The sequence below is a fragment of the Phragmites australis genome, chromosome 15 (genome assembly GCF_958298935.1).
Source record: "Phragmites australis chromosome 15, lpPhrAust1.1, whole genome shotgun sequence".
Lineage (NCBI taxonomy): Eukaryota > Viridiplantae > Streptophyta > Magnoliopsida > Poales > Poaceae > Phragmites > Phragmites australis.
The window spans coordinates 834,651-849,638 of NC_084935.1; the positions used below are offsets into that span (position 1 = coordinate 834,651).

At 42.4% G+C, this 14,988-nt stretch overlaps 2 protein-coding genes across 2 annotated transcripts; both read right to left on the reverse strand.

Annotated features, from left to right (window-relative positions):
* Positions 1–899: 899 nt before the first annotated feature.
* On the reverse strand, positions 900–9,138 carry LOC133893248 (mediator of RNA polymerase II transcription subunit 33A-like). The gene is made up of 12 exons (XM_062334226.1): positions 8,741–9,138; positions 8,542–8,655; positions 7,529–7,882; positions 6,559–6,875; positions 6,225–6,316; positions 5,815–6,142; positions 5,360–5,567; positions 5,042–5,156; positions 4,206–4,379; positions 2,715–3,390; positions 2,404–2,610; positions 900–2,258 (listed from the first exon to the last, which is right to left on the reverse strand). The coding sequence occupies exons 1-12, from the start codon at positions 9,034–9,036 to the stop codon at positions 1,168–1,170; spliced, it is 3,972 nt and encodes a 1,323-aa protein (XP_062190210.1). The 5' UTR covers positions 9,037–9,138; the 3' UTR covers positions 900–1,167.
* Positions 9,139–12,783: 3,645 nt separating this feature from the next.
* On the reverse strand, positions 12,784–13,904 carry LOC133892897 (probable calcium-binding protein CML32). Its single transcript, XM_062333887.1, has one exon. The coding sequence runs from the start codon at positions 13,685–13,687 to the stop codon at positions 13,094–13,096; it is 594 nt and encodes a 197-aa protein (XP_062189871.1). The 5' UTR covers positions 13,688–13,904; the 3' UTR covers positions 12,784–13,093.
* Between the last annotated feature and the right edge of the window lie 1,084 nt (positions 13,905–14,988).

Sequence of the window (14,988 nt, forward strand, 5' to 3'; positions counted from 1 at the left end):
ATCCATTCGTCAGCGACACATAAGAGAAAATATAGAAAATAGGATATCCATAGTCTGTTGGAGATGAAGGAGATTTAAGGAGAAAATGTTATTAAAAGATCTTCTTATATAAGAATGTAGGAGTGAGTTTTAGATAGTATTTTAGAGATACTCTTATGTACCAAACAAGCAAATCTCATGAATAAACTTTGTACTTGGTCGAGCAACGTCCCAAACTTCTTAATGGATGTAATCACGAAAGATTGTAATCCTGTCAATGGTTAATATATCTCTTTGTGAATTGCACTAAGAAATTGAGCACTTCGCTTAGGACGAACATAGCTTAGGATCGCGAAACAGCTGCAGCTTCGAAATAAGCGATTGTCATCAGCTCCTTGTTAGAGTTTCTTGGGCATAATAACTAGTGAGGTTCAAAAGTCAAAATTACAAAATACTTTTCTCCTAGCGTGCTTACGATCGATAGTGGAGGTTGCTATGGATCAGCGCCGATTTCCTTAAATTTAGGTGGTACATGGTTGTAGACTTGTAGTAGTACACATTATGTAGTCCCATGTTAGGGACTCACGTAAATTTTTTCGATTTTTTTTTTTATCAAAACTTCAAAATCAAAATTTTCTCGTTAACTTTTTCTCAACTTTTTGAGCAAAACTTTCTTGTGCAATTTTTTTTCAAAACTTTGTTGAACCAAAATTTTCTCATGCAAACTATATTTTAAAAAAAAGACGGAGAGAAAAAATTCCACAAAAGGAAAGAGCAAGAGGCTGTCGGAAAATTGACAAGGTTTGCTCGCACGCCCCTTAAATAGCAGGGCTCCATGTTAACACAGGTTGACAACAACACGAATGCCTTGCAACAACTTCACGTCTTCACCGCAGCCAATGATGCTAAAGTCTTCGAGGGGCCGAGAAAAATACAGATTATCAGTACAACTTCTCATATGTTACACGTTAGTGCTCAAGTTATTCTACACATTGTAGGTCGCAGACTCTTTGAGTATTTGGATTCCTGAAAACCCTGATGGGTTCAGGCTACTACATAATACAATTGTCCTGATGGCTCACAACTTCATTTCTGGAACCAGAGCTCACATCACTAACCTCAAACCATCAAAACTCCGACGACGACGACTACCATATCAGGTGGGAGCAAAATGTCCAGAAGGCAAAATCACAGCAAGGTCTCGACTACAACAGAGATTGCTTGCGGTCCTCCTCGCTCAAGAAGAGATAGAGCAAGGTCATGTTCATGCCAACTCCGAAGTCCAGCAGCTATCTTCTTTAGCGTGTCTAGTTTAATGTCCCGCAACCATGATGGAACAAACTTCACCACCAGGAACACAAAGCACGACACATATGCCTTCCAGGTACCTGGGTCGCAGCCCAGAAGAATGTGCCCATCCAACACACCAGCAATGAAATCCATGTGCGTTCTCACCACTCTCGGTCTCCTAGATAGGAAAGACAATTTCATGACAGGAGAAGTCCTATCCGCTCCCCAGAGCAGGCTGCCACAGAAGAAGAGCATGTTGGCCAGGGCATAACCTTGGAGTGTGCTAGAAACTGGCCCAGGGTCTTTCAAACTCTGTTCCCTGGCTGATAGCAGTAGTGTTGGCAAGGTCTCCTCATACAACACCTGGACCACAAGAGGTCCACCTGCAATGCATAGGAGCCCTCCACCAAGCATCGCAACCTGATGTGCCATAGATGCTGCACAAGATAGTGGTGTCCGGCCTGATTTCAATTGCGGAGGCCCCTTAAAAGACCATCCGTTTGCAAGTTTGTGGGCCCACTCGATCACTTGCTTGAGGATCACCTCACTGACAAAGTAAGTGTCGTGGAATGTTCGACATGTTCTCAGGTAGATGAAACCAGGGGCCATCGGAAGCCTAAGACCTTGGTTCGTGATTGAGTCCCCCAGTAAAGCCCCGACTCCACGGTTTGCAGTTATGTCAGAACCACTGGATGATGACTGCAGAAAGGATGAGAAGCAACTTTGGATGAGCTGCACAACTGCATCTTTGTCTCCGCCGAATGGAGAACGCATACAAGAGAGGGTGATGAAGTCATGCCATCTTCGCACTTTCTGTGTCCACAAGGCCCCAATGATGGGCATGCTCGGCCAGGAACTTCCCCCTGCACAGTTTTCTAGTGCCTGGCCAATGACCCCTTGAATGTACTCCAAACTCCTATCTAACTTAAATGTAATTGTCAAGCTGACAAGTGCAGCCATTGGTAAAGGAAGCATTGGCGGGACACCACCTGCAAGAATACAATTTAAGCTTTATACGACAACATAAGTGGAATAAAGGTATTAAAACATGAAATGTTGGTGTTGGAGCATATCAACAATACATTTGAACTAAGGCAACTAAGTTGATGCGCAAAAACAGGATGCAGATCATACGTGGATAGCAGCTGTGAATCTGAACACCAGCAGATGCAAGAATTTCTTTTATTTCAGCTTCAATGGAATGAAGAGCAGCACCGGGGCTAGGCCATTCAGTTCCATTCATTGGGACAGGTTTCCAGATTCCTCGTGTAATTTCTGCTGAGAAGTAGCTAACAATTGCAGCAAGAGAAGCAGGCAAAAAGTCCACGAGATCCCTTAAACCTGCAGTACAACAGCACATTAACAAATATAAATGAGATTAACTACCCCCGTAATATTTGGGGAGTCAATGTAACGCATTCAAATGAAAAACAAAGATTCCTCACTTGTAGTCAAGTCTCGGCTTGAAAGCCGCCCATGAGCACATGCCGTAAGAACAGCTTCAAGAACAAAAGGAACAGCTTCTAAAAATTCCCATGCAGGAACTGTGGGCCTTTGGTAAGAATCATCTGGTGCACTTACAGAGGAACCACTGACACTACTGCTAGAAGTGGATGAAACATTACCAGATAATATCCCACCTTTATTCATTTTTCGGCAAATCATACTCAAAATTTTGTTTGCAACTTGATGGACAGGGTTTTTGTTGCAAAGACCAGAAAGGGTAGAGGCTATGCAAGCTTGATTCTGGAAATGCCAAGACCTTAACTTAGGGAAAGAATCAATATAAACAGGTTGAGTATGAACCTCGTTAACTGAGCCCTTATTGTTGCAAGAATCCCTATTAGCGGCAGACGAATTTGACAACTCAACACGGTTATTGCGCATCAACAACAGATAGTCCAGAGTAAGTTCCAGCCTTACCGAGCCTCCGCGACCAGCAAGACAGTACTCTTGAGGAGGTTTATAAAACTTCCACAAGCGAAGAAGACAAAGAAATGCACAAGAGAATACTGTATAAACAGACGTTTCACCAAGTATGGTAGACTTGTGGTTAGGTGGAGGTGCTATTGACCCAAAAGCTTCACAGAGTGGCATTAAAGCTGCTGCAACATCTGGAACCTGCATCACATAAGGATTTTCTTAAATCCAGGAATAACAAACAGCGCAAGTGCATTTATAAATACATAAAGCTGGTAACATTGTTAATAAATTATTACAACAACAAAGCCTTTGTCTCAAGCAAGTTGGGGTAGGCATTGTTATAAATTATTAAAGAAATAAGAATGGCAATAGTTTGTGTCCATTTGATGAAATGCTTTCATCATTGTCGTGTTAGTTGTAACATTGTAATAGTAGAACCTAGATGGCATTAGTGCATAATGTAGGATGGCTCTCACGAAAAACCTGAATGGACCAAAAGCACACAAATTTACATGGTGCACATATTGATCAATAAGGCCAGGGCAGTCATCAAATGTTTTTTTGAAGGGAAACAGTAGGGGAAGCCCTACAGTGGTAGGGCAGTCATCAAATATTAGCTTTGCAGGTGACAGTTGTTACAACCAAATACAACACCAGCAAATAATAAAGAACATAAGAAGTTAACAAGGGGGCTGCAAAACTATAGTAGAAGTTCTTTAAACTGTTATTATAAAAGAAAAGACATCATGTCACCATCTCTAAAAGACACTGAAAAGTGAACACAGTAAATTGAGAACAAAAAAAAGGACTAAGAACAATCGTATAGGGACACTAAACCTGTTGATGTTTTGATTAATGATGTGATGACACTTTTTTCCATGATGACAATGAAACAAATAAGGAGCCTTTTTTTCAGAGAGCGGTGAGAATCTGTTGTGAATAGAAAATATGCCAAGAACAGATTGTGCGGATAAAGAGTCAACACAACCAAGTTGCAATGCATTTTTCCTTACCATTCCATACAAAGAAAGAATGTGGATGGCATCACCATACGACACACCAAGTAAGATTACATTTAACGTGGACATCTGAGCAAGGTAGTGGCTCACGCTCCCATGTGTTGAGGTTGAGGAATTTGAGGGCAAAGGAGGTGACAATAGCTTGACCACCATGTCAACCACATGTTCCTGAGAAATATGTAAAATTTAAAGAATACTTAAAGAAAAAAGTTCCCGGGCAAGGATACTCTGAGCATCAACGCTTATCCACACATTTTGGTTTGCCCATGAGCATAACCCCAAAAATAATTAAAGAAAGGCATAGAACGTGTTAGCAAATGTGCAAATGAAGATTTTGTTCATAAAAATGACCAAAAGGGCCTGTGCAAGAAAGGGGGAAAAGGGCAAGCTTGTGTGCAGATATTTTGTACTATAAGTGCACTTTCTTTTTCTACAGTGTTTATACTTCATATAACTGTGTCCACAAATTTTTGCAAGTGAGCATATGCTAGCATGTCCTGCACCCATTTTCTTTTCTTTTTTTCAAGGTTTTTGGGACTAATTTCATGTGCATTTGCTCAATGGATGACGACGAACAATCATCTATGCTAAGAACCAAATATTTGACATTTCCAAAGTTCCAACTAAAAAGAGCAGAAAGTAAATAGTGAAAGCGTCCCTTTGGGAGTATGGACAAGTCAAATGCAATACTGTATTGTCAGATTGATTCACCTAAAATCACTGAACTCTATTACAGGAGGGAACGAAAATTTCAGTCAGTTATAAAATATATTTGTGAACTGTATGGGAGCCCCTCACATAATATGGTGCAAAAATGTAAATCAAGGTACCTGAATGTTCCAGCCACGAAGAAGTGATGCACCGCACAGAATCTTAGCAGCAGCTGTTTTTTCTTCTTCTGAACCATTTACTGCTATATTGTATAATCTGTCCAATTCCGCAACACTGAACAAGCAAAACAGAAATCCAAATCAATAGAGGAACATGATAACCATAGTTAGAGCAAAACAAAATTTAGGTTAAAAAAGAAGGAGCAAAACAAAACAAAAAAGAAACAAGTACAAACTAAGGAATACAAGGTGCCAGGCAGAGTCAACTTAAAAAAAATGACGATAAGGGTGTCTATTAGTGAATATAACTTTACACACCTTGAAGCAGGAGTAGCGACCAGAGCATCATTCAGTGGACCTGAAAGTGGAACCCCTTGCATAAAGTTTAACCAGGGGGATTCTTGGGGTAAACTTGTATCTTTCAAAGGCCCAGATGATACAACATAACCAGGCCATAAGTAAGCAGATGTATCGATCAAATTCCTCGAAATACAGGCTTCTATAATAAGATGAAGCATGTTCCCAACTGAAAAATGATAGATGGTAAGAAAAAGAAAGAAAGAGGCTAAAACAATCAGGGATAATAAATGTTTGAGAATAGCTAGCAAGTGAATATGGTAACAAAAAATAGTTATCATGGGGACTCAACTGGCGGAGAGACTACTAATGATAAAACCAAGCGCTTATGTTAAGTACCTCACCAACGTAATATCTGCTTTCTTTCCAATGTGACAACCCTAACTACTAAGAAGAATATGAAGAGGTATAAGTACCAGCTTTCGTCGAAGAGTCAGTCTGACCCATCATGTTAGAGTTCCCTACCCCAGCCTTATAATTAGCCTTAAATATTGCTGCTTTTGAGGCTGCAGCATTGGCCGCATTCATCACTGATGAAGGTGGTACAAGAAGTCCTGAATACTGGATCAGATCCTGGAGAGAAGATATAAGCCCTTGTCTTCGTGGAAGAATTTTATTTACTTCAGCTCCGAACACATCACTTTCTTCTTTAAGAATTGCAGCAATTGATAATGGAATAAGAGCTAACAACATGCATAACCTTGCATCTAGATGAGGAATTGGCCCTTCAAGAGGTTCTCTAGCCTAGTTACAACATTAACAAGTGAGGAAGTCGCATGGAAGTTAAAATATATAATTCACAATTATCATGAAAAGATCTATTCACCCGCTGTACGAGACGAAGGGCAGAAATCCAAAGAGCTTTAAATGTTTCCTGCCAGCTTGCCTCATTAAGTACTTGCAATGTCTTGGTCATTTCTGATTTAAGAGACACACAATATTAGTCACAAAAAAGTACATGCCATTGTTGCAAGAAAGCTGGTACCAAGACCTGAATATTTTGATTGCAAACTCATAGATCAATTTCATCTACATAGTTAAACCAACATGTAAATTTGTCTTATTCTCGCAGAACAGATAGGAAAATATTTTGCATGCACCAACAGTAATACAACACGAGCAAACAATCGAGTTGACTTAAAACAATAGTGAGAGGGTACCTTTTAAAACTTCAATAGCCGATATACCACTTAGATGCTTCCCGTCAATTGCATTCTCCACATAAATATCAAATATTATCCAACAGGCAGCTCTCCCAGCTCCAGTAAGTTGGCCCAGCAGGGAGCCACTGGATCTCGTATTACCAAGAACACCCAAAATACGTTTGTTATTTGGTTGATATTCTGAACTGCAAACTCCCCGGATATTTATTAACAAGCCATTAATTTTTTGCCCAGCAGGCAATAGATTCTCCAATGCCATTTTATGAGCTTCAATAGAACTCAACCTCTGGCTTAGAGAACTGAATTTTTCAGGCCTAACCTAGAAAAAATTCCTCGTTAGCACATTTGTAATGTTGATTATTAGCTACAGAGAAAGTATAAAACGAGCAGAAATGTATGTTTTGAAAGTTTCCATGCATGGTCAAGGCAATATGGACCCAATAGAAGGCTAGGGTAATAAATCCTACATTCTCAATGGTTAACTGAGAAGTTAATTGCTATTTAAGCAACTGTGTGGAAAGCAAAAGGAGTTATTATTAAAATTTCAGAAGTAACTGAGAAATGTAGCTTTTCTTCAAACATCATTATTATTATCAATTATACAGATTATGTCTAATCATATCCTTATATTTGACCTTAAAGAAAATAATTTCTCATATATGATAATCCAAGTACCCAACAAGTTGCCAAAGTATATTGCTTGACCACAGGACAAAATATAAAGCCATGGATATAAGCATCTTCATGGTCAGTATGTTAACAAGGTGAGCTAAACTAGAAAAACAGCTTGTACATCTATTGCATTTGAAATGACTGGGCTTATGTTCTGCAATGAATTTCATCCTTAGTTGCAACCACTCTGAAGTTAAAGTTATCGATAGGGTAATACATAGACAAAACTTACTCCCTTGACTTTTATATCATACATTCCACAGAACCTGTGAGAAATATTTATGAGGAAACATACATGTTCAGGAATATCAAGCGCAGAAATGATTGAATCTTTCTATCAGCAACCATCATATGCAACACATCTAAAGCCATGACAGTGTTCTTCCGGCGCAACTGTTCATGATGTTCACTTTGCTTCTCAGTAGAGGCTCTTTTGACATCTAGGTCCATAGGCTGTGGCCCTTCAATGGCATATACACCCTCTTGCACCTCAGCCAAACCAGACGGGAAGCCACAATCCTCAATTATGCTGTCGATCAGTTTGGTGACAACAACCAACACAAACATAATGACAGCATGTCCAAAGTCTATTCCACAAAATCCATAAATCTTTGATAGTTGCAAAGCATCATCAATGGACTTTGTTATCCTGGGAAGTACAGTAACGCATATGAGCAACAGCCAGTAGTGTACAAGTCACTGTATAGTATTAGAAGTTTAACTTAATTAATAGATTCTATGGTCATTCTGAAAAGAATGAATGTCTCGATCAACACCTACTATCATATCATATACCATAGATTCATGATACTACAAAATGTGTCGGATTGTTTTCCACGTATGAGCACAAAATTTGATACAAGTGGAAAACAAAAACAAAAGGTTTAATACTAAGCATTAACCACTGCAGCGCCATCTTAAAGATGAAAGCAAACTTCATGAGATTGTATATTTTAAGTTTTTAACTCAGTTGTACATTTTTTTTCAATTTTATAGATGCATTTCAACACAAATAGAAAGTATATCTGAAAAATCCAAAAGAATTGTAGAGTTTGTGTTTTTGAAATGCTGATGCTGAGTAGAGCAACTCAAAGTTCAAAAATTCAGCTCGCCTAGAAATAAGATAAGAACCATTGTTTTTTTTATGTGGAGCACAAGATCTATATAGTTTTGTGCATAGTAAAGATATAATGGAGGAAACATATTTTACACTGAAAAAAAAAACTCACGTCAGATATCGAATACACTAGCATGGTACTATGGCCAAACCATGTCAACTGCTCGCACATTATATAGCTTTAGTCTTACTTGTCACGGTTAGGGCCAGCTTCCATTGACAGCGAGGAGGACGTGACGTTGCACTTCATCAGCTCCATGTAGAGCCGATACGCCTCGGGCTGCGCTCGCCGCTGCGGCAGCACCCTACAAAACCACCGCGAAGTCAGTCACAGTCAGAGAGAACTCAAAAGGACAGCAATCCAATTCGCGCACGAACAGAAACACGCACCTGGGGGTGAGGAGCGCGAGGACGTGGAGCGGGCAGAGGAGGCGGGAGGCCATGGCCTGGCCCAGGAGCTTCCACAGCGAGGGCGAGTTGTGCGCGAAGCAGAGGTTGGAGACGAGGATCCCGGCGAGGTCCGCGCTGGGGATCCCCGCCCCCTCCCCGGCGACGACGCGGGCCAGCTCCACCGCCCGCAGCAGCGGCGGGTCCCCGCGCGCCTCCGATGCCTTCACCGACGCCATCACCCTCCTCTCCAGGTCGCCGGGCCCGGCGGGTACCAGCCCCGCCGCATCCGCCGCCATCGCCACCGCCACGGTGGTGTCCTCGCCGAGGGTTTGGGTTTGGCTTTTGTGTTGCGGGCGTCTCAAAAAAAAAAAAAAATCCCCTTTTCCTTCACGAGTGGCTCGCGGCATTGGATCCCTTTAAGAGGCGGAGGGAACAGCGCGGAGAGATCTGGGCCGTTGGATCTCGGCCCGTCGCCTTCGGTCGCGATCGTGGGAGACCAGTTGAATTGCGCGTCGAATTTCGTGTACACGGCGGCGCCTGTCAGGTGGGCCCAGAAATCGTTCAAGACATTGCACATGTTCCGTTTGGGAGCACGCAACATTATACCCAAGTGGAGTGGTGTGATGATGCTTCTGCTGCTGCTCGGCTTTGGCTGTGTGTGGTTGGCTATCACTGTTTGCTAAAATTTATTATATTTTCTGTGTCAACTATTTAGTTTATATTATAGTTCTGACATGTTATATTTTTTCACCTCTAAATTTCACCTGTCATAGACTTATGATTTAGTCAAATCTTACCTAAGTTATAGCTAACAAATTGTTAGTCACGTCTTAGACAAAGTTTAGCAAATAGTGTGACATCGTATGGTAAAGAATCAAACATACCTTTAGTCTAGCCTTGAGAGCATAAGAGTATTGGTTCATCTGTAGTTCCTATGGTTAGAGATATCTTCGCCAAGCATTGGTATATGTCTTTTTATATGTTTTGTGCTTGAGTTCGATTTGCATCATATTTACTTTTAAAAGTTTGAGCTATTTGTTGGCTCCTCATTTACAGCTATGATTGGACTTTTTTAGTATGGATGGTTAAGTGCATACCTTATGCAGAGGTCAAAATTAAAACATTTGTTTTTGTAAAAAATGATAAGGACGTCAGCAACGACGTATACAACCCATCGTATGCGTAATAGGCTACAGTCTGCACGCCATGTTTTTTTAGTGGAAACGAATTCTATTAAATCAAAGGCTCTAAATCGTTGGTCACATAACTGGTTACAAAGCCCGGATAATGGTCTAGCCATAGCCTAGGACCATTCCTAACAAGACCATGACCTAATTTTGCTAGAGCATTTGCTACCGAATTACATTCTCATGGACAAAAACCAACTTCGACTACATTGAAGTATAGCGGTAATAGGCTTCCATAGCAAGAACACCCAACAGAGAAAAATCGAAGAAAGTCATTTTCAAAGCAGCAACTAAGTTTGTAGCATCAGTTTCCACGAATTATTCTTGTCATTCCCCAATCATTAGTTTGTCAAAGCGCTGTTAGGACAACTACCAGTTCAATGTGCAATGCACTAGTTGTTTTGTCAATTCGGCCTAGACCTCTTGTCTGAAACACACCAACTTCATCCCTCACAACAAAGCCCCAACCTCCAGATTTGTTTCTTTCATTGAAAGAGCCATCAATATTCACCTTTAGGACTTGACTTGGGGGAGCATTACATCTTGACTTCTGATGGATGTTCGATTCGTGTGGCTTCTTCTTTAACTGATTAAAATCCAACAAAAGCCAGGCTATATGTCGATTAATTTTTTCGTTGTTTATGCTATTCTCCCTTGCATTGATTTTGTTCCATCTGAATCCAAAGCCCATACAGTGCTAAACATCTCATGCGCTGATGTTCAGTTCAATAATCTCACTCAGATTTCCTCCATATTTTCATTTCTCCATGCTTACTTAACCTATTTACATTTTAGAGAAAGGCGACCTCCGTCCTCATCTAATTTGCTACACACATAGTGTATCAATGTCAACTCCCAGGCGAGCTAAGCTAGTATGCAACGGAATACTATTGTGACCCAATCTCTAAAGGAATAATTTCATCTTGTTCGACACCCGCAGCTGCCAGATCTTCCTCCAGATCGACCTTTTAGCTATGTCATTGTTTAATGCCTCTAAATCACGCATTAGTTTTTGATCTCTTAAACTGATTCCCAACTTATATGATGATCTCACTGAAAATTGTCCCTTTGGTTTGGATCAAAGTGTCATGCAGGCATATCATCAAAATTCTCTTCTAATGGGATTGACAAAATGGTATCGACATCACTCGAAGAAAATATAGATTCCAACAGCACTGAATCCCACTTCATTGTGATAGGATCAATTAAATCTGATACACGGGTTAGTATGCATTGGCCTTTATGTGTAGCTGCCTTGCGGATTGTACCTCTACGGATCCATGGGTTGTTCCATATGTCGATAGAAACGCCATTACCGACACGCCATATCATTCCTTGCTTGACCAGTTGTACACCTTTCAGGATACTTAATCACATGTAGGATATGCCTGCCTTTGATGTCGTCCTGAGAAGATTGTCATTTGGGAAGTAGCAAGCTCTAAGGACTCGAGCATAGAGAGATTCTGAATCTGTTAGGAATCTCCATGCTTGCTGTGCCAACATGGCCCTGTTGAAAACATGCAAGTCTCTGAATCCTAGCCCCCTTTTTCTTTGGATCAGGTCATCTTTTCCCAGTTAATCCAATGTATTTTCCCATCTTCTTCCTGTTGACTCCACCAAAAATGCCCAATTTGTGTGAGGTCAAAACAAGACATGGCATATGTCAGTATTGCTTGGGCTATTGCCTTTATCAGAATTTCTTTTCCTGCTTGTGATAGCAATTTCTTCTTCCAGCCCTGAATGCGCCCCCAAATATTTTGTTTAATGTACTCAAAAGATTTGGTTTTTGATTGGCCAATGAAGATCGACAACCCTAAGTATCAATCGTTTTGCAGTTCACTAGACGATCTCAACTGATTCATGAACCACTGCTTTTAGGTAGTTGGTGTGTTTTTACTAAACATGATTGTTGTTTTTTTCCATGTTGATCATTTGTCCTGATGCATCATCATATAACTGCAAAACTTCTTGCAATATCATTGGTGCATCACCATTTATCTTCAAGAGAATCAAAGAATCGTCCGTGAAGAACAAATGGTTGATTCCTGAAGCACCTTGACAAATCTCAATCCCACAAAGGTTATTCTCCTCAAGCAAAGCAGACAGACCCTCCGCACGTATAATAAAAATATACATGGATAATGGGTCTCCTTGTCTTATTCCTCATGGTGGAGTGATCGATTTGTGAGTTCAGCATTTACCTTAATTTGATATGATATTGTAGTAACACAGTAACACAACACATCACCAATTAGCTTATGTAATGTTATCTACAAATTAATCTCAAAGGTTTTGTCCAATCGGCTAAAGGTGATACTCCCAAAAATTATTTCTCCGTATCAAAGTGCTTTTGTTCTGAAAAGATTAATTATAGACAATGTGTTGCTAGTATATAAAATGGCCCACTATATGAGGAACAAGTGGTTCGAAGGATTTGGCAGCTGTTAAGCTAGATATGAGTAAAGTCTATGATAAAATAGAGTGGAGCTTTCTGGAGGACATGATGAGAAAACTGGGTTTCATTTGAGTTGAAGAGGAGCATTGACTTAAGTTCACCGCTGAAAGGAACAAAATAATACTAAACAGTATGATCCTTGCTTAGCCATAATCTCGTTCTTATCCCATAAGTTTGACTTATCCACATATAAACTCGGCCCGATCAAAAGCTTGGGCTCTTCCGTCGTGGAATTCAGACTACAAAGAAGAAGAAGCCCAACCCATGGACTCTCCAGGAAAAGAGATGGCCAGACGGTCTCCCTTTGCTCTCCCTCCGAGCTTCAAAATGTTCTTGATCTAAACAAGGTGCGATACATCTCAAAAATAACAAGTTGCGATAAAAACCGTATCTGTGCAATATTTTGGTATCAATTAGGTTAAACTTCTATGAACTTGGCCGGCAGAAAATATTCGAAAGCCGATTGGCCCATGAGTAGCTAAGCTTGATAAAATTTTGGAACTGACAGAAGCCGTTTTTTTAGCATCACCACTAGATTAAGGCCACAAGATGAGGCCCTGCGTTCTGACACACACAGCCAACTAGGTAAGAATCTTAAGATCGTACGTACACGCTGACAAAATACGGAGCCTTTGGAATAGTTAAGAACCTACTGAGCTTGCGATATCTTCTCTTCTTCCCCGTGTTTATGGGCCTGGAGTTGATCATCGATCAGGCGCCCCAGACGGTGATCCCCTGCATCATGCACTTGAACTCGCCGAAATCGACGCGGCCGTCGCTGTCGCGGTCGACGTTGCAGATCATCTCCCGCACGTTGGCCATGCTGCTGGCCTCGGGGAGTCCCAGCTTCTTGAGCACCTCCTGCAGCTCGGCGGCCGAGATGAAGCCGTCGCCGTCCACGTCGAACACCTTGAACGCCTCCTTCATCTCCTCCTCGTCGTCCTCCCCCTTGCCGCCCTTCTCGTCCGCCGCGTCGTCCTGGTCCGCCAGCGAGCCGAAGAAGGCGTCGCCGAGCGCGCGGTGGAGGGCGTCGAAGTCCTCGAAGCGGAGCCCCGCGGCGCCCTCGGGGACGTAGGCGCCGACGGTGTCGACCAGGCTGGCGCGGTCAGCGTCGAGGCCGAGCGCGTCCAGCGCCTGCGACAGCTCGTCGACGGTGATCTCGCCGTCGCCGTTGCGGTCGAAGAGGTCGAAGACGCGGCGCAGGCGCACCGCGTTGAGGCTGCCGTTGCGGAGCCGGAACGACGCCGAGGGCGCCGCCTTGGCCAGCATCGGCTTCACCGCCGCCACGCTCTGCTCCGTGTCCATTCGATCCTAGTTAGCCTGCCTGCCTGCCTGCCCTTGAGCGATCGATCGGTCGAGTTGCTCTCCTTCTCTCGTGCCGTTGCCGAGAGCTTTGGCTGTTTATAGCGGGGAGGAACCCAGCGCGCGCGTCGCCACCTATGGCGATGGGACGAGCGCGTCCGGGGGACGCGGAGCGAATCGGTGAGCACTTCCTTTTCGTTCCACTCCGCCGGCAAATTGATGGCCTACCAAACCAAACCATACCATACCGTTTCCATGCATGGAGATTGGATGACGACGCGCGAATCCAATCAAATCATTGCCTAATCTGTACTACATTTCACGTCGAGCCATTGCAGAAGCATCGATAGCTAAGTTCGGTGAGCATCTTGTCTAATGTTTGTGACCCCATGGCCCTCGTTGTTCATCACAAACTGGTACCTGTTTGGCGCAGCAAAATGCCAGTTTTTCACGTACACGACGCTATGCACCGATGGAGCTGAAGCAATTTCAGTGCATTTCCTCCCGTGCTTGGGCTCGTGAGGAAACGAGTGAAGCGATAGAACATGCGAGCGCTCCGGAAAACGTGTGCCCATAACTCGGCAATCCTATTGCCTCATCCCGGTGATCACCGGTGGCGGCTCTCAAATTTAGGTAAGACGAATTTTACCTCGGTCTTGGCTGATGCCGACGCTGGCAGCTGAACAGTGCTTGCCCATCACTGAGTTACTGATCGGTAGGTGGGGCGGCCATCGCAGCTTGTCTTGCTGGAAGGTCCGTCGCTGGTGATCACGACAACTACACGCGCCGGGATGTCTCAATTATTAGTTTCTTCACGTCCAATTGCTCGCAAAAGTGTCATTTTTTTTCTCAACGAATCTCTGTCGGACACCAAGCAACTTGAGTTTATAATTTTTGACTGCCTTTTTTCTGAAGTTCATCCGGTCTTTGTTCAGTTGGGTCTCCCTTCTTTAAGCTTCCAACTGGGAGACCTTTTTCTCCTCTGAAAGTGCTTTGAAATGGAGGCATCGCAATCTCAGACGTTATTCCTCCTACCAAACTTAGTTTGGCAACCTATAACCAAAAACCTTAATTGTTGGAAAAAATAACCAAAAACCTTCGGCGTCAAGCTTAGCTGTGGCTATATTAGAGCATCTACAAGAGACACTAAAATTGGTTCCTTATATCCCTATTATCTCTATATAGAGAGACATCTAAAAATATTTTCTCTCTAAAATCTTCTCCTCCAACAGATATCCAATTTATGACTCCCTATATTCTAAAATTGGTCCACGTAGACATCTTCCAAGCCAGTTCATTAATCT

Coding starts and splice junctions, on each gene's coding strand:
- LOC133892897 (XM_062333887.1), bottom strand. CDS start 13,687: ATGGACACGGAGCAGAGCGTGGCGGCGGTGAAGCCGATGCTGGCCAAG.
- LOC133893248 (XM_062334226.1), bottom strand. CDS start 9,036: ATGGCGGCGGATGCGGCGGGGCTGGTACCCGCCGGGCCCGGCGACCTG. Junction 6,317..6,558: donor GGCTATTGAAGTTTTAAAAG/GTACCCTCTCAC, acceptor CTCTTAAATCAG/AAATGACCAAGACATTGCAA. Junction 2,259..2,403: donor GATTCACAGCTGCTATCCAC/GTATGATCTGCA, acceptor GTATTCTTGCAG/GTGGTGTCCCGCCAATGCTT.